At 47.6% G+C, this 20,321-nt stretch overlaps 1 protein-coding gene across 3 annotated transcripts in view; it reads left to right on the top strand.

Annotated features, from left to right (window-relative positions):
* The window catches only part of IRF5 (interferon regulatory factor 5), a 40,727-nt gene that overhangs the window by 6,704 nt on the left and 13,702 nt on the right, over positions 1 to 20,321 (top strand). For 2 of the 3 annotated variants that reach the window (XM_077935381.1, XM_028746873.2), the window contains exons 2-3: positions 19,215 to 19,427; positions 19,869 to 20,058. In XM_077935381.1, coding sequence (XP_077791507.1) covers positions 19,254 to 19,427; positions 19,869 to 20,058 — 364 coding nt within the window. In that variant the 5' untranslated portion in view covers positions 19,215 to 19,253. Of the gene's footprint in view, positions 1 to 17,325; positions 17,569 to 19,214; positions 19,428 to 19,868; positions 20,059 to 20,321 lie in introns of those variants that run through there. The other variant, XM_028746872.2, reaches the window with a different exon arrangement.

Here is a 20,321-nt window from a genome sequence, read left to right as displayed (position 1 = left end):
TCCCAAACTATCTGACACTGCCGCAGGATTTGGGATTAAGAGGAGATCACTCCAATCGACACACTTTTTAGTTTGGAAAAGCTCAGTGAACAGGCTGCATGGATAGGCTATCTATTGTAATCCGGGATGATTTAATTTAAACTAGGATCAGTCCTAGAATTAATTAACCAGGCCCCAGAACACAAAGAGCGGGTTCAGAGCTCACCCTCCTTTTCATGAACTCACTACAGGTTTCCTCCCTCACACATTTGAGAGTCTGACCTCTTTAAGCAAAATAAAATAAAATGATTCTCGCAGGCACACGCATCCCAATTCTCTCTCCCTTTATCTAGACATGCACTATTTTCTGGTTCCTCGTTTCCCCCCCTCTCCCGTCTTTGGGGATGCATTATTAGAACTGGGTGTGATTTGAAAGTTTTGTCAATATTCAGGGTTTATTATTATTATTAATTACTGTATTTTCTGCTCTATAAGACTCACTTTTTCCCTCCTAAAAAGTAAGGGGAAATGTGCATGCGTCTTACGGAGCGAATGCAGGCTGCGCAGCTATCCCAGAAGCCAGAACAGCAAGAGGGATTGCTGCTTTCGCTGCGCAGCGATCCCTCTTGCTGTTCTGGCTTCTGAGATTCAGAATATTTTTTTCTTGTTTTCCTCCTCCAAAAACTAGGTGCGTCTTGTGGTCTGGTGCGTCTTATAGAGCGAAAAATACGGTAATTAAATTGACTCCTATCTGTAGATCTCAGGACGGTTCGCAGCATAAAAATACAAGATAGAAACCACAAAAGGCATAATAAAAACTCATAACGAAAGCAAAGCAAGGCAATAGCCCCTCTCCCCTGTCTAGAAGAACCTGCAGGATCAGGCCGGGAGCTTAACTAGTCCAGCATCCTGTTCCCACAACCAGATGCCCCCATGATAAACCCACGAGGAGGATTCGAACACAAGCCCCTCTTTCCTCTTGGGGTTTCCAGGAGCATTCGGGAGTATTGCTGCCTCTGACAGTGGAGACAGAGCATAACCGTCATGGCTGGCAGCCATCAATAGCCTTTTCCTCCCTGAATGTGTTGCAGAATCCTAGAATTGTCAGTTGGGACCCCAAGGGTCATCTATCCCAACCCCCTTTTGCCTAACACAGGGCTCGAACCCACTGCCCTTCGATCGAGAGTCTCACGCTCTGCCAACTGAGCTCTCAATATCCTAATCCCCTTTTAGGCTATCAGAGTTGATGGCCCTCACTGTGGCAGGGAGTTCCGCAGGTTAACCAAGCGAAATCTCCGCTGGAGGGGAGAATGCATCTCACCTGCGATGCAGATGCGTACAGATTCCCCGTAAGGAAAACCACGTGCTGCGGATCGGGGACGGCAGAGGGCCAGATGAACTGGTCCCGAGGATCGCGTTTGGGCCTCGCCCAGGCCAGAGACCCCCAACCCCCTGCCCTAAAACAAAGCCCTAAAGACTGCTGGCGCTGCCACCCCCTGGCAAAGGACCCCTGACACAGCTGGAAGGCAGCGCTGCCACTTGAGTCACGGCCGGCGGGGCGAGGCCTGCAGCCGGTTTGGCCGCTTTGCCGTGGAACCGGCACCAGGAACTTGGGGGGCTGGAAGGTGACTCAAAGAAGGTCACCTTTCCCTGTCCCCAGGCAGTAGAGATTACGGGCAGAGGATTTCTAAACCATCCCTGAGATGCTTATCTCCCTAACCCGCTTCTTTTTCTCTCTCCTTTTTATGATGTTTAGGATGAAACTTAAGGGGGGAGGCGTGCTGAGTTTGGAGGGAAGAGAATTGCACTGATTCCAGGGCTGTTTGTTCAAGACGAAATTGAGGAATGATGCCCATGGGCTTTGCGTGTTTTGTTTGGGATTCTTTAGAGGAGCTCTAAATAAGGTGGGGGGACGCAGGTGGCACTATGGGTTAAACCACAGAGCCTAGGACTTGCCGATCAGAAGGTTGGCGGTTCGACTCCCCGCGACGGGGTGAGCTCCCGTTGCTCGGTCCCTGCTCCTGCCAGCCTAGCAGTTCGAAAGCACATCAAAAAGTGCAAGGAGATCAATAGGTACCGCTCAGGCGGGAAGGTAAAGGGCATTTTCGTGCACTGCTCTGGTTCGCCAGAAGCGGCTTAGTCCTGCTGGCCACATGACCCAGAAGCTGTACGCCGGCTCCCTCGGCCAATAAACCGAGATGAGTGCCGCAACCCCAGAGTCGGCCACGACTGGACCTAATGGTCAGGGGTCCCTTTACCTTTACATACATACATACAGTGGTACCCCTGGATGCAAACGGGATCCGTTCCAAAGCCCCGTTTGCAACCTAAAGCGAACGCAACCCGCGTCTGCGCGGATCGCGATTCGCCGCTTCTGTACATGTTCATGACGTCATTTTGAGTTTCTGCGCATGCGCGAGCGCCGAAACCCAGAAGTAACGGGTTCCATTACTTCCGGGTCGCCGCTGAGTGCAACCCAAAAATGTTCAACTTGAAGAAACTTTAACCCAAGGTATGACTGTACATACATACCCAGCCACTCTGGGCGGCTCCCCAAAGAATATTAATACAGTGGTACCTCGGGTTACAGACGCTTCAGGTTACAGACTCTGCTAACCCAGAAATAGTACCTCGGGTTAAGAACTTTGCTTCAGGATGAGAACAGAAATTGCATGGCAGCGGCAGGAGGCCCCATTAGCTAAAGTGGGTTAAGAACAGTTTCAGGTTAAGAACGGACCTCTGGGATGAATTAAGTACGTAACCAGAGGTGCCACTGTATAATAGGATTATTCATTTCATTTCTGCTTTATATTTTAAACAAAAAAAAACTCAGTTTACAACACATTAAGGCATCAAACAAAACAATCCAAAATAAAGCAATTTGAAGCTTCAGGGAGAATATTTCAGATCCTCCCCTAAGGGACATTTTTGCTTTCCCCATAATTATTGATCTACTTGATTTATGAGCTGCCCCATAACAGAAGAAGTCTAGGAAGCCAGGGTGGTGGTGTGGTTAGAATGTCGGACTAGAACCTGGGAGATCTGGGTTCAAATCCCCGTTTGGTCATAATAATAATACAGTGGTGCCTCACAAGACGAAATTAATTCGTTCTGCCAGTTTTGTCATCTTGCGATTTTTTTCGTCTTGCGAAGCACGGTGTCGGGAAAGTTTTGGAAAAGCTTCAAAAATCACCAAAGTCTTTAAAAACCTCAAAAAAGGCTACCACACCGCTTTCTATGAGTTGCTCCTCGAAGTCAAGTCACAACTGTATTAACGGTGTTAAGAAAAAGGAAACAATCTTGTAAGACGTTTCCGTCTTGCGAAGCAAGCCCATAGGGAAAATCGTCTTGTGAAGCAGCTCAAAAAACAAAAAACCCTTTCGTCTTGCGAGTTTTTTGTCTTGCGAGGCATTCGTCTTGCGAGGTACCACTGTAATAAATTTTATTTATACCCCGCCCTCTCCGGCCAGAGCTGGGCTTAGGGCGGCTAGCACCAGTAAAATTACAGTGAAAACATAATAAGGAAAAAAACCAATTTAAAATACAGGTTAAAATGCAATTTAAAATGCAGCCTCATTTTAAAAGTCAAAACCATAAGGGGAGGGAAGCATAAGGGTCAGACCAAGTCCAAACCAAAGGCCAGGCGCAATGGCTCTGTCTTGCAGGCCCTGCGGAAAGATGTCAGGTCCCGCAGAGCCCTGGTCTCTTGGGACAGAGCGTCCCACCAGATCGGGGCCAGTGCTGAAAAGGCCCTGACCCTAGTACAGTGGTACCTCGCAAGACGAATGCCTCGCAAGACAAAAAACTCGCTAGACGAAAGGGTTTTTTGTTTTTTGAGCTGCTTCGCAAGACGATTTTCCCTATGGGCTTGCTTCGCAAGACGGAAACGTCTTGCAAGTTTGTTTCCTTTTTCTTAACACCGTTAATACAGTTGCGACTTGACTTCGAGGAGCAACTCATAGAACGCGGTGTGGTAGCCTTTTTTGAGGTTTTTAAAGACTTTGGTGATTTTTGAAGCTTTTCCAAAACTTTCCTGACACCGTGCTTCGCAAGACGAAAAAAATCGCAAGACGACAAAACTCGCGGAACGAATTAATTTCGTCTTGCGAGGCACCACTGTAGCTCACTGGCTGATCGTGGAGTCAATCTTAATCTCCCTCGCAGGGTCATTGTAGGGGTTAAATGAGGAGGGGGTGAGGAGGTGGGATATAATTGCAATGAATAAGCTCTTCTGCTCCCCTGCTTAAGAGAAATGGAGGGGTCAGTCGGATGGAAATGGCATCCACAGATCTCCACACGGACACAATTAGACCCGTGACGGTCGCAAAACGTGCCTGGCGCCTGGCTAATTTCTAACACTGGGTTTAACTCTGCAAAATCTCTCCAGGAATTGGGGTGGGAAGTTTTCTATTGGACGCAAAGCATCCCATCCTCCAGAAGAAAAACTCTTAATTATGGGTAGGCAAACTAAGGCCCAGGGGCCGGATCCGGCCCAAACGCCTTCTCAATCCAGCCTGCAGACGGTCTGGGAATCAGCATGTTTTTACAGGAGTAGAATGTGTCCTTTTATTTAAAATGCATCTCTGGGTTATTTGTGGGGCATAGGAATTCGTTCATTTTCCCCCAAATATGGTCTGGCCCCCCACAAGGCCCGAGAGACAGTGGACCGGCCCCCTGCTGGAAAAGTTTGCTGACCCCTGCTCTTAATCTCAGGGAGAAATGGGTATATTTGGACAGAAGCAAATGGATTTCATTTCACCAGTTCTCTGAAACGTTTGTCTTAACTCAGTATACATCTCTTTTCCCTTGGAGTTTTCTCAGCGTTCCTTGAAAATTTAGCTTGCCCTGATCTCTCCATAAGGCATGAGCAGAAAAAATAGAAAATGAAAGCAGCTGCTTGAATATAAGAACTGGACTGGGGTCTGGGTTCAAGTCTCACCTCTGCACTGGATTCACAGTGTGGCCTTGGGCAGTGTCCCAGCCTCAGTTCCCCATCTGTAAAATGGAACTATATTGACGTACCTGGTAAAATGGTAAATATTGTGAAGCCTTTGTGGGTTAAAAGTGATCGCAAAAATGAAGTATAGTGACACCAGTTATTTGAAATATGGCTTTTATTGAAATCAGACAGACACCTGCAATTCAAGTATTTTGCACCCCGCTGAAAATATCTCTTTTATATTTCCAGGTGCATTTAGAGAATTAATTGGATTCAGTCTTGGGTCATTTGCACAGTATTTTATTATTTCTAGATGTTGTAATGCATTTGATGTACACCACCATGATATCTTTTTGTGAGCTGGTAGTTTATGAATGTTCTAAATTGCTTTATTTAGAAGAAGCAACAGCAGACAGGGCTGCGCTCAGTCCAGAAATCCCATTGTGCAACAGACTTCTGCTTGCACAATTAAACTTCCCTTCCCCTGCAGTGAAAAACTGGATGCTGTGGCTACCGATAATTCTGCCAATGACATTCACGTATCTACATACTTTGCAAAAATTTATTCAGCTTCAGCTAATCCTGGGGAAGGGGCGATGAAGTCAATTCAACATTCCCTTTTCCCAGCCCTCTCTGACTTCCAACATTTTGCCCAGGCATTGCCAGTTTTCGCAACCATGAAGACTTAGAAGTTTGTTTTCCGGCCAAAGCTGAAATGCTGAAATAGCTGATTTCTGTCCCTGTTACCAGTTTCTGTACTTAAAAGGCTCTTTCTCAGACCCATGGAATAATGCACAAATCTGATACGAAGTTTTTGGCTTGGCGGTAATGTCCTCCAGTAATGTTGCTAGGGCTGTGTGATCAATTTGGGAGCGGTCCTTCAGCATAAAAAAATCAGGACACATGGGCAGTCTTAAAGTAGGGTTGCCAAACGTCCAAAATTTACCGGACATAGCCGGGATTTGGCAGTCTGTAACAGTGCCCAGGCGGAAATCGCTTGAATATCCTGGGTCATCTCCTTTGCTGAAGGTTTTCAAGAGGAAACAGGGCAAATAGGAGCTGTAATTAATATTGGCGCTGGCAAACTCAACTCTCCATTCTCTCCATCCCTCCCCCCTTCTAAAAACCAAGGTCAGCTTGAAAGAGCAAAGGCAGTAACTACCTATGCTTTTTAACATCTACATGAAGCCGCTGGGAGAGATCATCAGGGGGTTTGGGCTGGATGTTCATCAGTATGCGGATGATACACAACTCTACCTCTCTCTTAAATCAGAACCAGTGAAGGCAGTGAAGGTCTTGTGTGAGTGTCTGGAGGCGGTTGGAGGATGGATGACGGCTAACAGATTGAGGTTGAATCCTGACAAGACAGAAGTACTGTTTTGGGGGGACAGGGGGCGGGCGGGTTTGGGGGATTCCCTGGTCCTGAATGGGGCAACTGTGCCCCTGAAGGACCAGGTGCGCAGCCTGGGAGTCATTTTGGACTCACAGCTGTCCATGGCAGCGCAGGTCAATTCTGTGTCCAGGGCAGCTGTCTACCAGCTCCATCTGGTATGCAGGATGAGACCCTACCTGCCCGCGGACTTTATCGCCAGAGTGGTCCATGCTCTGGTTATCTCCCGCTTGGACTACTGCAATGCGCTCTCCGTGGGGCTACCTTTGAAGGTGACTCAGAAACTGCAATTAATCCAGAATGTGGCAGCTGGACTGGTGACTGGGAGCAGCCACTGAGACCACATAACACATAACCTGAAAGACCTGCACTGGCTCCCAGTATGTTTCCGAGCACAATTCAAAGTGTTGGTGCTGACCTTGAAAGCCCTAAACAGCCTCATTCCTGTGTACCTGAAGGAGCGCCTCCACCCGCATCATTCTGCCTGGACACTGAGGTCCAGCACCGAGGGCCTTCTGGCAGTTCCCTCCCTGCGAGAAGTGAGGTTGCAGGGAACCAGGCAGAGGGCCTTCTCGGTGGTGGCGCCTGCCCTGTGGAACGCCCTCCCTTCAGATGTCAAGGCAATAAGCAACTATCTTACTTTTAGAAGACATCTGAAGGCAGCCCTCTTTATGGAAGTTTTTAAATGTTCGATGCTGTATTGTGTTTTTAATATTCGGTTGCAAGCCACCCAGAGTGGCTGGGGCAACCCAGCCAGATGGACGGGGTATAAATAATAAATTATTATTATTATTATTATTATTATTATTATTATTATTATTATTATACCTTTTACTGAGTGCTCACTGGAAGGACAGATCCTGAAGCTGAGGCTCCAAGACTTTGGCCACCTCATGAGAAGAGAAGACTCCCTGAAAAAGACCCTGATGTTGGGAAAGATGGAGGGCACAAGGAGAAGGGGACGATAGAGGACGAGATGGTGGGACAGTGTTCTCGAAGCTACCAGCATGAGTTTGACCAAACTGCGGGAGGCAGTGGAAGACAGGAGGGCCTGGCGTGCTCTGGTCCAGGGGTCCATGAAGTGTCAGACACGACTAAACAACAACAACCACCTTCTACTAGGCTTCATTGCACTTTCCTCATTGGGCTTGAAATAAACTATTTCCATCTCGGGTCCAGGGCTGCCGCCGAATTGAAAGTGTTGATATTAAGTGAGGGCGAATGACCTAAAGCAAACACCGCCCAATGCAGCAAGGTCAGGGTGTTTCGGTGCTGCCGAAATCCGAGTAACGCCGGCTGAACTGGTTAGGGGGATCGGGGCCTGGGGCTTGTTGTGAGGTTAAGCCTCAGAATCTCTTCAGGGCAGTCCACAGGATCATAAATTGAGAGCTTAGCACCAAGAATGCAAGGAGACGATTTTGAGAAGGTCACCGGAGCATGTGGTCTTATTTTGATGGCATTGCAAAGAATTCGGTTCAGCTTAGTCTTGTAGGAAAACGCTCCTGTATTCAAGGTGCTCACATGGGTGCTTAAAGCCTTGAGGAACCCAGGCCGCAAATACGTGAAAGGCTTGTTTCTACCCTACAGACCCTCTCGGTGGATGAGAACTACAGAGGGGGCCTTCTTGGTAGCTGCTCCACCTTCAGAGGACCTTCTCGGTGGTGGCCCCTAAGCTGTGGAATTCCCTCCCCAAAGAGGTGCCTTTGGCCTCTTCATTGCACAGCATCTAGCAAATGCTGAAGACACATCTATTCACCTTGGTCTTAGATTCTTGGCAGGTATGTTTTTAGGAACCACCTTATTGTTAGGGTTGTTGTTTAGTCGTGTCCGCCTCTTCGTGTCCCCCTGGACCAGAGCAAGCCAGGCACTCCTGTCTTCCACTGCCTCCCACAGTTTGGTCAAACTCATGCTGGTAGCTTCGAGAACACTGTCCCACCATCTCGTCCTCTGTCGTCCCCTTCTCCTTGTGCCCTCCATCTTTCCCAACATCAGGGTCTTTTCCAGGGAGTCTTCTCTTCTCATGAGGTGGCCAAAGTCTTGGAGCCTCAGCTTCAGGATCTGTCCTTCCAGTGAGCACTCAGGGCTGATTTCCTTCAGAATGGAGAGGTTTGATCTTCTTGTAGTCCATGGGACTCTCAAGAGTCTCCTCCAGCACCAGAATTCAAAAGCATCCATTCTTCGGCGATCAGCCTTCTTTATGGTCCAGCTCTCACTTCCATACATCACTACTGGGAAAACCAGAGCTTTAACTAGACGGACCTTTGCTGGCAAGGTGATGTCTCTGCTTTTTAAGATGCTGTCTAGGTTTGTCATCGCTTTTCTCTTGAGAAGCAGGCGTCTTTTAATTTTGCGGCTGGTGTCACCATCTGCAGTGATCATGGAGCCCAAGAAAGTAAAATCTCTTGACATCTGCAATGGTCAAGATGGGGCAGTCTCCCCATTCCATGTACAAACCCTGACCCGACAGGCAATAGGAAGCTGCCCCCCACCCTACCCAAGAGGTGAGTGTCGGAGACGGCTGTGCACCCCTCTGTCCTGCAACATCTCCGCCCCTCAGCACCCGCCGCCTGAGGCATCCGCCCAAATCCGCCTAACGGTTGAGCCAGGACGCCACTCGCTAATCACAGTTCCCAACAACGTTTTGCACAAAGCACCCTGCGCTGTTTGCACACATTTGGGCTTCTCTGCACCCCCTCAGGCAATGGCGGAGGCCAGTTTGACGACTCTGGGTGCTCCCGGCTTTGTCATCGTTGCTGGTACCTGAGAGGCCTTTTTCCTCCACCTGCTCCCGTCTGGAAAAGGCGGAAGTGCCGCGCCTGCCGTTGTGCAATGCCCCACAGAAGAGGCTTATTCACCCGCTGACACCCACGGCTGCCTTCTGGGAGTCGGCCGATTCTCTCGCTGCGCAGTCAGAGCTCCAAATCCCAGCTCAGAAGCTGGCTGGGTGTGACCCGTGGCCCAAGCAGGGCAATAAACAACAAGACTTCACCTTCCTCTCCTCCCAAATCTACGCTGAAGGCTCTCCCAAACTTCCAGAGCAAAATTTGGGGGACATGCAAGGAGAGGAGACGAAGGTGAGGTCCATGGTCAGATATCCATTCCGCTTGCACCGAGGCACCTTTGGGTGGCCTTCTCAGTGGTGGCCTCCCCCAGGCAACTTTGGAACTCCCTTCCTGAGAAAGCCAGACCGGCTGCCCTTTCGCTGGAAGGAAAAGACTGTCTTATTCCGGCAGATTTGGGGGAACTGACTTTGTCTTTAAGGAAAGGGCTTTTAAATGTTGTCTTTTATTAGCCGTATTTCAATAGATTTGATTCCCCCCCCTTTCATGTTTCTTTAGTTTGTGTGCTGTTTTCATTAAGCGTATTTCAGCAGATTTGTTTTTCCTTTTATATTGTTTTATAATTATATTATCGAGTTACTTCCAAACAATTATCTCCTATGCTTTTCTCCCAAAGTTTCACAAATTGGCTTCACATCAAACAAGCACATGGCTTCCTGTGTTGACTTCCCACCTTCACATCCAGAGTGTTTATTATCAAACCCTTTTCTGCTACATTATGCACCAGACATCATTTACAAAAGAAACCCTGTACAATCAGGGGAGCAGGTGGTGCTGTGGTCTAAACCACTGAGCCTCTTGGGCTTGCTGATCAGAAGGTTGGCAGTTCAAGTCCCCACAATGGAGTGAGCTCCCATTGCTCTGTCCCAGCTCCTGCCAACCTAGCAGTTCGAAAGCACACCAGCTCAAGTAGATAAATAGGTACCACTATGGTGGGAAGGTAAACGGCGTTTCCGTGCACTCTGGCTTCCATCACGGTGTTCTGTTGCGCCAGAAGCAGTTTAGTCATGCTAGACGCATGGCCCAGAAAGCTGTCTGTGGACAAACATCGGCTCCCTCGCCCTGAAAGCGAGAGGAGTACCGCACCCCATAGTCAAATTCAGCTGGACTTAACCATCCTTTACCTTTTTACCTTTAGTACAATCATTTTATCAATTGTTTGCCGCTGCTCCCATGTCAAATCCTGCCCATGATTTCATTTGACTATACAGTGGTATCTCGGAAGTCGAACGGAATCCGTTCCAGAAGTCCGTCCGACTTCCAGAATGTTCGGAAACCAAGCCACGGCTTCCGATTGGCTGCAGGAAGCTCCTGCAGCCAATCGGAAGCCTCGTCAGACGTTCGGGTTCCAAAGCACGTCCGCAAACCGGAACATTCACTTCCAGGTTTGCGGCATCCGGGAGCCAAAACGTTTGACTCGCAAGGCGTTTGGGTTCCAAGGTATGACTGCAATACTTATTTGAATAGTAGCCTTTTGTCTTTTATCTCTGTTTTAAATTTCATAAGCCACCCTGAATCTTGGTTTGGGGAAAAGGCGGGATATAAATAACTATAGTCACCCATCCCATCCATTCCTTTGCCTTTCCAAACTTGGGGGGGTGGAGTAAGGAGAGCCACTGAAAGAAATCACCGAAAAGGGATCCGAGTGTGACCCATGTGATTTCCTCCCCAGGAGGCAGAAGGAACTGAAAGCACAGTCTGTTCTATGTATGGGCTTTTCATTTTTGGTGTGTTCTTTTGCTTATTCTTCTGCCTGGGGACATGACTCATTTCATGAGGTCTAGCGCTTGAAATGCGGAAAGAGGCAAACTGGTAAAGAAATGAAACCAAATCACCTGAAAAAAGGGGACAGATGGACAAGCACGCCAGGGCCGGATTTAAGATTTGATGAGGCCCTCAGCTACTGAAGGTCATGGGGCCCTTGATATGTCCAGCTGTCCTTTGTCAACAAAAAATGGTCGCTGTTTTTTATGTTGAATATATGCTACAGTGGTGCCTCGCAAGATGAAAAGAATCCGTTCCGCGATTCTCTTCGCCTAGCGGTTTTTTCGTCTTGCGAAGCAACCCTATTAGCGGCTAAGTGGATTAGCGCTATTAGCGGTTTAGCGGCTTAGCGGCTATTAAAGGCTTAGCGGCTAAGCTGTTAAAAGGCTATTAGCGGCTTAGCGGCTTAGAAAAAGGGGGGGAAGCGGGGGGGAAATGGTGAGACTCGCAAGACATTTTCGTCTTGCGAAGCAAGCCCATAGGGAAATTCGTCTTGCGAAGCGCCTCCGAAACGGAAAACCCTTTCGTCTAGCGGGTTTTTCGTCTTGCGAGGCATTCGTCTTGCGGGGCACCACTGTATATGGTAATTGATGGACCTAATAGGTATCTAAAGCCATTTGCACATTACAAATAGGAGCCTACACAGCACAAAACACTCTTGCTGTATGTAGGTTTTATTTTATATGTTTTTTATCTTATATTTTGGAAATGTACATCCATATTTTTTTCATTCAAATTTTTTGGGGGGCCCCCGAGAGAGTGGGGCCCTAAGCTATAGCTTGCTTAGCTTATATGTAAATCCAGCCACTTCCACACACATAATGTGTTTCATGTGGGGCTGCCGTCAGACTCTGAGAATCATCTAGTCCAGGGGTTGGCAACCTTCGGCCTATGGGCCAAAAGCAGCTCACGGGGGTCATTTAACTGGCCCACGAGCCGCCTCCAAATCAAGCTGCCCGCTTAGCGAGTCCCCACGTGCTGCGCTAAACCGGCACAGCGCGGAGCAGGGACTTGCTTCCGTGGCGCCAGAAACCGCGCATGCGCAGACACTGGAAATCGCATCTGCGCAGACGCAATCCGGCCCACGGAATGATCTCCGCAGGAGTGAGCCGGCCCAAGCGAGGTAAACCTTGCCCGACCCCTGATCTAGTCCAACCCTCTGCAATGCAGGAGTCCGACGTGGAACTTGAACTCAGAACCCTGCGCTCAAGAGTCTTGTGCTCTACTAGCTGAGCTATCGACAAGATGGCTGCCAATTGGGATGGCTCCAAAAGAAGGTTAGACAAATTTACGGAGGAGATACAGCTGTCAACAGGTACTAGGAATGATTGTGACTCTCTGCCTCCATTGCTGGAAGCAGCAAGCCTCTAAGCCATTAGCTTTTTCTTAAGATTCAAGGCAGGCGAAAGAGAAGTCCTTCTTCACATGGCACATGGTTGAACTATGCAAGTCCCTCCCACTGGAAGCATAGCTGCCAACCGTCCCTTATTGGGCAGGAACGTCCCTTATCCCAGCGCCGTGTCCCGCTGCTATCCCTTAAATTTCCTGTGTTTCAAAGGAAGCAGCTCCTCTCCCTCCCTCCCTGCCGGCCAGGGAGGAGGGAGGCTCCAACTGTGTTGCTTGGCTGCGTTGCTCACCCAATAAGGAGTCTAAGAATGACTGGGGGGTGGAGCTTGCATGTCTTGTGCCGATCAAATCGGCTGCGTTGCCTGGGGACTCGCCTTTGCTCAGCGCTTCCCAGCGGAGAGGTGACGGTGGTTTTCCTTGCTGCATCCCCTTTGCCGGGTTGCTGCGCTGTGGGAACCACCGCTTGAGGCTTCGTTTGGCTGCTGGCTGGGATTTCTGCCTTTGGCTCAGAGGGGCTCAGAAGTCGAACATACCTGTGCTCTGAAAATCCCTTATTTTGGCTGCCGAGCCCTTATTTCCGAGGCTGCTGGTCCCTTATTTTCAAATCTGTAAGTTGACAGCTATGACTGGAAGCAGCAACGGGCCCAACCTAGGTGTCTTTCAAATAGGATTTGGCAGGTTTGGAGAGGAGAGGGCAGTCGATGGCCACTATTGTCGGCGGTTATGCTCTGCGGATGGTCGAAGGCATACCCGGCAAGTGTCCCCAAAAAGCCGGGACACCCTGGTTTTTATCGCAAGAGCACGGAGGCCATTTTGTTTGACGTGATTTCTCAGCACGATTCTCCCCTTGAAAAAAGTGCTTTCCCCCAGAGCTGTGATCTCGCATGGCGCCCCAAAGCACGTGGTGTTTTTTTGTTTTTTGTTTTATAAAATTTTTATTAGGGTTTTTACATTACAAAATAGAAAAAGAAAAAAGAAAAAATACAAAATAAAAGTAGTTAAAAACAATCAATCTTTTCATCACATTATTTCTCATTTACTTGTTTCCCGGACCTCCTCATACCTCCCTTTTTTGTATTCCAGTTCAATTTATTAGCTCAGCAGTTTCTTTCCCTCTTTATTCTACCCAGATCTTTAATCTTAAATTATTATAACATTAAATTTTTACTTATAAAAAACCATTTTTTCATATTCTTTTATACCATTAGCTAGAAACCACTTAATTTCAATCCAACATCATTCTAACATTCATTAATTTTACAGTATCTCTGTAAATAGTCTTTAAATTTCTTCCAGTCTTCTTCTACCGACTCTTCTCCCTGGTCTCGGATTCTGCCAGTCATTTCCGCCAATTCCATGTAGTCCTTCACCTTCATCTGCCATTCTTCCAGAGTGGGTAAATCTTGTGTCTTCCAATACTTTGCAATAAGTATTCTTGCTGCTGTTGTAGCGTACATAAAGAAAGTTCTATCCTTCTTTAACCCCGATTGGCCGACCATGCCCAGGAGAAAGGCCTCTGGTTTCTTCAAGAAGGTATATTTAAATACCTTTTTCAATTCATTATATATCGTCTCCCAGAAAGCCTTAATCCTTGGGCACGTCCACCAAAGGTGAAAAAAATGTACCTTCAGTTTCTTTACATTTCCAACATTTATTATCGGGCAAGTGATAGATTTTTGCTAGCTTGACTGGGGTCATGTACCACCTGTATATCATTTTCATAATATTCTCTCTTAAGGCGCACGTGGTGTTTTTTTGGAGGGGAAATTGTGTTGCAATAAAAAATAATAATGAGAAGATGGTGTCCCAGCTTTTGGCTTCACCGTGTTGGAAGGTATGCAAAGGCCACAAAGACATCAAATTCCCAGTTGCTAGGGGAGGGGTCTTTTGAAGAAATCCTCCTGCGGCTTCCAGACAGGCTTCTGGTTGGTCTGATCCAGTAGGCAGATCTCGTCGTCCTCTGTCACAGTAGCTGGGAATCCCAAGTGCAGAGATACGCTCTTGTGCTCGGTTTCCGCTGTTGATCTTCCCATCATGGGCATTTAGTCAGTCCCTCTGCAAACAGGGCACTGGTCTACCTGGGCTGCCTTTGGTCGGATCCAGCAGCCAGGCCCTATGTTAAATGAAGCTCCTCCGGAAAGGAGCCATGTGGCTTTTGCCCGGCAGTCGCCATACAGGGGAAACACAAAACCACCAACGCAGTTTCAAAATAATTCTTTCTTCCTAGGGAGCTCAGAGAACTGAAAAGGGGAAGGTCAAGGACTTCTGGTTCATTTCTGGTTTCAAAACGGCCGATGTTTTCTGGTATAAAACAAAACTAAAGTGCCAGTATAGAATGGGCACACGCAAACACGTGCCCCTATTTTCCAGGGATTTGCAGAAGCCGTCCCGGTTTCTGATTTGATCCCGGAATGTCTTGCTTTTCCTTGTTTTGTTTGTTTAGTCGTGTCCGCCTCTTCGTGACCCCCTGGACCAGAGCATGCCAGGAACCCCTGTCTTCCACTGCCTCCCAGTTTGGTCAGATTCATGCTGGTAGCTTCGAGAACACTGTCCCACCATCTCGTCCTCTGTCTCCTTGTGCCCTCCATCTTTCCCAACATCAAGGTCTTTTCCAGGGAGTCTTCTCTTCTCATGAAGTGGCCAAAGTCTTGGAGCCTCAGCTTCAGGATCTGCCCTTCCAGTGAGCACTCAGGGCTGATTTCCTTCAGAATGGAGAGGTTTGATCTTCTTGCAGTCCAGGGGACTCTCTAGAGTCTCCTCCAGCACCAGAATTCAAAATCATCCATTCTGTTGTTGTTGTTGTTGTTGTTTAGTCATTTAGTCGTGTCCGGCTCTTCGTGACCCCCTGGACCAGAGCACGCCAGGCACTCCTGTCTTCCACTGCATCCCGCAGTTTGGTCAACCTCATGCTGGTAGCTTCGAGAACACTGTCCGACCATCTCGTCCTCTGTCGTCCCCTTCTCCTTGTGCCCTCCATCTTTCCCAACATCAGGGTCTTTTCCAGGGAGTCTTCTCTTCTCATGAATTCTACTCAGCTTTTTTTTTAAAAAAAAAAAAAAGTGTCCCCGGATTCATTGAAAAAAATCTGGTAACCATATGATAGATAGATAGATGATAGATAGATAGATAGATAGATAGATAGATAGATAGATAGATGATAGATAGATGATAGATAGATAGATAGATAGATAGATAGATAGATAGATAGATAGATAGATAGATAGATATGATAGATAGATAGATAGATAGATAGATAGATAGATAGATAGAGATGATAGATGATAGATAGATAGATAGATAGATAGATAGATAGATAGATAGATAGGACAAGATACAAGTGCTAGAAAGGAATGAGGACGTAACCGTCCTTTTGGAGTAAAACCAGCACGATTCGAGCACGCTCTTCTGATCAGGCTGCAAAGGAACCATGCAACACAGCAAGGAGAAAGCAAAGTTTTGCTGGAGCGAAAAGACTGGTTTGGCAAGCACAGTCTAGGTGTTTGGGAGTCGTCCTGAGGCGCAGGAATGCCCCAGGGAATCTACAGAGAAGAATGCGTAGCCTTGGCATTTAAGTCTCCTCAGCTCCTGATACTGCTGCTAATCACAGGGAGCTGGGATTTTTCCACAGAGAGCAACTTCTCCCCCCCCCCCGAACCCACCCCCTCGGACACCTTTGTGGATCTGTCTGATCCCCGCGGCTTAAAGCTGTTTGCAAGTTGACAGCTGCAAAAAATCATCAGAAGAAACTGTCGCGGCTGTGTCCTGAAACCAAGGCAAGGAGACTCAGCGGTTTGTTTAAGCGTGCTGGGAATTGCAGCCTTATCCAGGGTGAACTACAGTTCCCATGATGCTTGTTGGGTTGGGTGTGCTCTAAATGTGCATTACACACAGCCTCTTTCACTTTTTTTTTTTTAAAGCATGATTGATTTCCGACCGTGCAACAAGATTGCAGCCTCTTTCTCGTTCACACGCCACGGTGGTCTTTTCAGGGTTCGGCTCAGGAGCTCTGTGGGTTTCTGAGGCTGTGTCACTGCTTCTTCTTATGATATAATAATAATAATAATAATAATAATAATAATAATAATAATAATAATAATAATAATTTATTTATACCCCCGCCCATCTGGCTGGGCTTCCCCAGCCACTCTGGACGGCTTCCAACAAAATATTAAAATACCGTAATACATCAAACATTAAAAGCTTCCCTAAACAGGGCTGCCTTCAGATGTCTTCTAAAAGTCTGGGAGTTGCCTGGTTGCCTGAATATTTTCCGAGGTGGAAAAGGAAATCCAGTGACCAATGCCGGAAGGTGTTGTTATAAGAAAAAACTGCTCCTTTCCCCTTATGGGGTACCCAAGAGCCCATATAGATTCCTTAAGTGGGTTCACTATTGGTAGGAGAAAATAGCAGAGGCCAACCAGAGAATATTGAGAAGCAAAGCAGCTCGTAAGCCTGATCTTTATTGATCTGTTGCAACAGGGTCCCCCGCTCACCCCACGTAGGAGGCAGGAGGAACCCCGAACAATGGTGCGCAAGCCCTTATATAGACTTTTGAAATTGCCCACCCTGTAGCCCAAGACCACCCCCAAAACATCATACATACATCACAGAAGGAGGCGGTCTCCAGCAGAAATCCTGCCTGCCAGGATACCTGATAATGGTCACTGATTGCATTACCTAGGCAACCTGGCCATTCTTTTGTGATAGTAAATACTTTAGTTCCTGGCTCCAGGTCACAGGCTCACCCTATTCGTACGCAAATACGCCCTTAAGACAGGATTTGCAAGCAAAAAGACAGTGGGGAGGCTTTCCCCATTTGCCTCCCTTCCTGCAGAGGAATATCTGAGGTCACTGGGAGAGTCAAAATGGCTTCAGGATTGCTCTCCTGTATTGTTTCAGACACGTGGTTCACATACTTATATATGTGTTTGCCTTGTACATTGATGTACATATGATTTATATATATATATGAGACCTTAGAATTCCTATAACAGTGTTGTAGATGGAGGTCAGGGGAGATTGGTAGCTTCTCTTATTCCTGACCCAAGCGTAATACTCAGCGGAGAGTTTGTGTCTCCGTTGCAGCTGGTGACTGTCGGGGATTTCCCTGTTTTCTGCTCGGCATTGTAGCTGTCACACCTGTGGAACCAGAACTGGGAGGTTCTGAGTCATCTGCGGAGATTAGAGTCATCCCTCGGCTTAAAATGTGTGGCATGCCTTAGAAGCTTGCGAGGCCCCTGGCGGAGAGGAAAGGAGCCTGGTGGCTGCTATTAAGAGAAGAAGGATTGTCACCATCACTGTCTACCTGGGTAAGGTTGTTTTCTGTCCTTCCTCCTAAGAAGGAAGGTTCCCCAAACCAACACTTAACGGACTGGCTGCAAAGAACAGGCTGGAGGAGATCGGGAGGAGATGTTTCAGGATGGAATTTTTGTGCTTCCCGGCTGGAGGATTTCAAAGGGTTTTAGGGCAGGCTTCAAAATATTTAGGGGTATGCGTGCTCCTTTCATGACAGCAGCCACAAAATTAAAAGATGCCTGCTTCTTGGGAGAAAAGCAATGACAAACCTAGACAGCATCTTAAAAAGTAGAGACATCACCTTGCCAACAAAGGTCCGTATAGTTAAAGCCATGGTTTTCCCAGTAGTGATGTATGGAAGTGAGAGCTGGACCATAAAGAAGGCTGATCGCCGAAGAATGGATGCTTTTGAATTCTGGTGCTGGAGGAGACTCTTGAGAGTCCCATGGACTGCAAGAAGATCAAACCTCTCCATTCTGAAGGCAATCAGCCCTGAGTGCTCACTGGAAGGACAGATCCTGAAGCTGAGGCTCCAAGACTTTGGCCACCTCATGAGAAGAGAAGACTCCCTGGAAAAGACCCTGATGTTGGGAAAGATGGAGGGCACAAGGAGAAGGGGACGACGGAGGACGAGATGGTTGGACAGTGTTCTCGAACCTACAAGCCTGAGTTTGACCAAACTGCGGGAGGCAGTGGAAGACAGGAGTGCCTGGCATTCTCTGGTCCAGGGGGTCACGAAGAGTCGGACACGACTAAACAACTAAACAACAACAACAACATGCTCCTGCGTCCCCCCAGAAAAAAAGACTGCGTAAACCCACTGACATCACGGTCCACAGCCAATGGCAACTGCCAAAGAAGCAGCAGCAACGTCCGCCCCCCCCCCCGGCAATTGTGGGGGTGATAGTGGACAACCTTGTCTAGTTCCTTTTTGTATCTTACAATCATCCGTTATCACCTGATTTACAAATCAGTTGGCTTTTGGTTCTGAATATATTGCTTGTATGCCTTTTAAAAATTTGAATCCACCATTAATTTCTTCAAGGAATTTTGTCATGAAATTCCAAGAGACATTGTCAAAGGCTTTTTCGGCAACTGTAAACATCATTGCTGCATCATTTTCATTTTTGACCTCTGGGTATTCTACATTCAGAATATTTCTTATATTCTCTTTCATTTGTCTACCTGGAATGAATCCTGCCTGATCTTGATGTATATACTCATTTGATTCCCCCCCCCATTCTATTAGCTAAAATGTTTGCAAATAATTTAGAATCATTATTTAACAAGATAGGCCTATAATTTTTAATTTGCAGCAAATCTGAATCTTGATTTGGAATTACTGTAATATAAGCCTCTCTCCATGTTTCTGGAATTTCACCTGTATTTAAAATCTCATTCATAACATCTTTCAATGGGTTTACCAGTTGTTCACTTAGTTTTTTATAATACTTTGCCGTTAATCCAGCTGGACCAGGAGACTTGCCATTTTGTATAAATTAAAAATTATGATGATGATGATGCATTTCCTGCAGCTTTCAGATCGAATGCAAGGGAAACCCCACAAAAAGCGCAGTGCAGTGATCTAATCATGAAGTCGCGAGTGCTTTTCCCCTCGGAGGCCATGCGCTTCCTGACCAATTCTGCTTTCTCCTTGCAGGTCGGGCAGTCGGTCAGTCGTCCCTCCGGTGACGCCGCCATGAGCTCGCATCCCCGCCGCGTCCGCCTGAAGCCCTGGCTGGTGGCCCAAGTCAACAGCAGTCAGTACCCGGGACTCCGCTGGGTGGATGCCGAGAGAAAGCGCTTCTTCATTCCCTGGCGCCACGCCACCCGCCACATCCCCAGCCAGGACGACGAAAACACCATATTCAAGGTGCGTGAGGAGGGAGAGATCTAGCTTGCCGGCTAAAATTTCCCGCTATATCCCACATAACAGTGCCTTTAAAAAAAAATAAAAATAAAAGTAGGAATTAGGGCTGCAACCGTTAAACCAGCTTGGCTTAGAGTGCTTCCCAAACCTGGGTCTCTAGCTGTTGTTGGACTACAACTTCCATCATTCATGATCACTGGAAAACAGCCATTACATTGTATTGTAATGTAATAAGTGAAAACCAATAAAAAAAGATGAAAATCATCATCATCCAAACGACACAGAAACACCATTAATAACTACAAATTATTGTTACTGATTCTATCACTGTTGCATGTGGGGATGTGTGAGGGTGGCACTGGATATTGGTTCTTAAAACGGGCGCTCTCAGGTGGTGGTGTTTTAAATCTCCTCTGCCCTGTGTCCTGTCGGTCCTTTTCCCAGGCCTGGGCCAAAGAGACAGGAAAATACAATGAAGGCGTCGACGAGCCGGACCCTGCCAAGTGGAAAGCCAACCTGCGCTGTGCCCTCAACAAGAGCCGCGAATTTAACCTGATTTACGACGGCACCAAGGACACCCCCATGCAGGCCTTCAAGATCTACGAGGTTTGCGATGCCCCACAGCCCAACGGAGGTACCAGCCGCCCCCTGTGCGCTTGCAAACCCCAACCTTCCTGCTGCTCCCTAAAAAGAGCCGTTTCCCGAGCCCTTTCTCCCCACCCCTCCCCGAAACAAAAGCGGGAAGCTGCCCGTCTGCCAGCTCCGGAAGACAGACCAAAACCCCATCATGCCCCTCCCTGCCACCCCCTGGGAGCCGAATGTGTTGCCTGTGAGATGCTTGGCAGCTTTGCCCCCTTGCCATAGCTGGTCAAACAGGTCCGGCTGGCTTTTGAAGCC

The sequence above is a fragment of the Podarcis muralis genome, chromosome 10 (assembly GCF_964188315.1).
Source record: "Podarcis muralis chromosome 10, rPodMur119.hap1.1, whole genome shotgun sequence".
NCBI classification, from domain to species: Eukaryota; Metazoa; Chordata; class Lepidosauria; order Squamata; family Lacertidae; genus Podarcis; species Podarcis muralis.
This window is presented reverse-complemented; position numbering and strand designations above follow the sequence as displayed.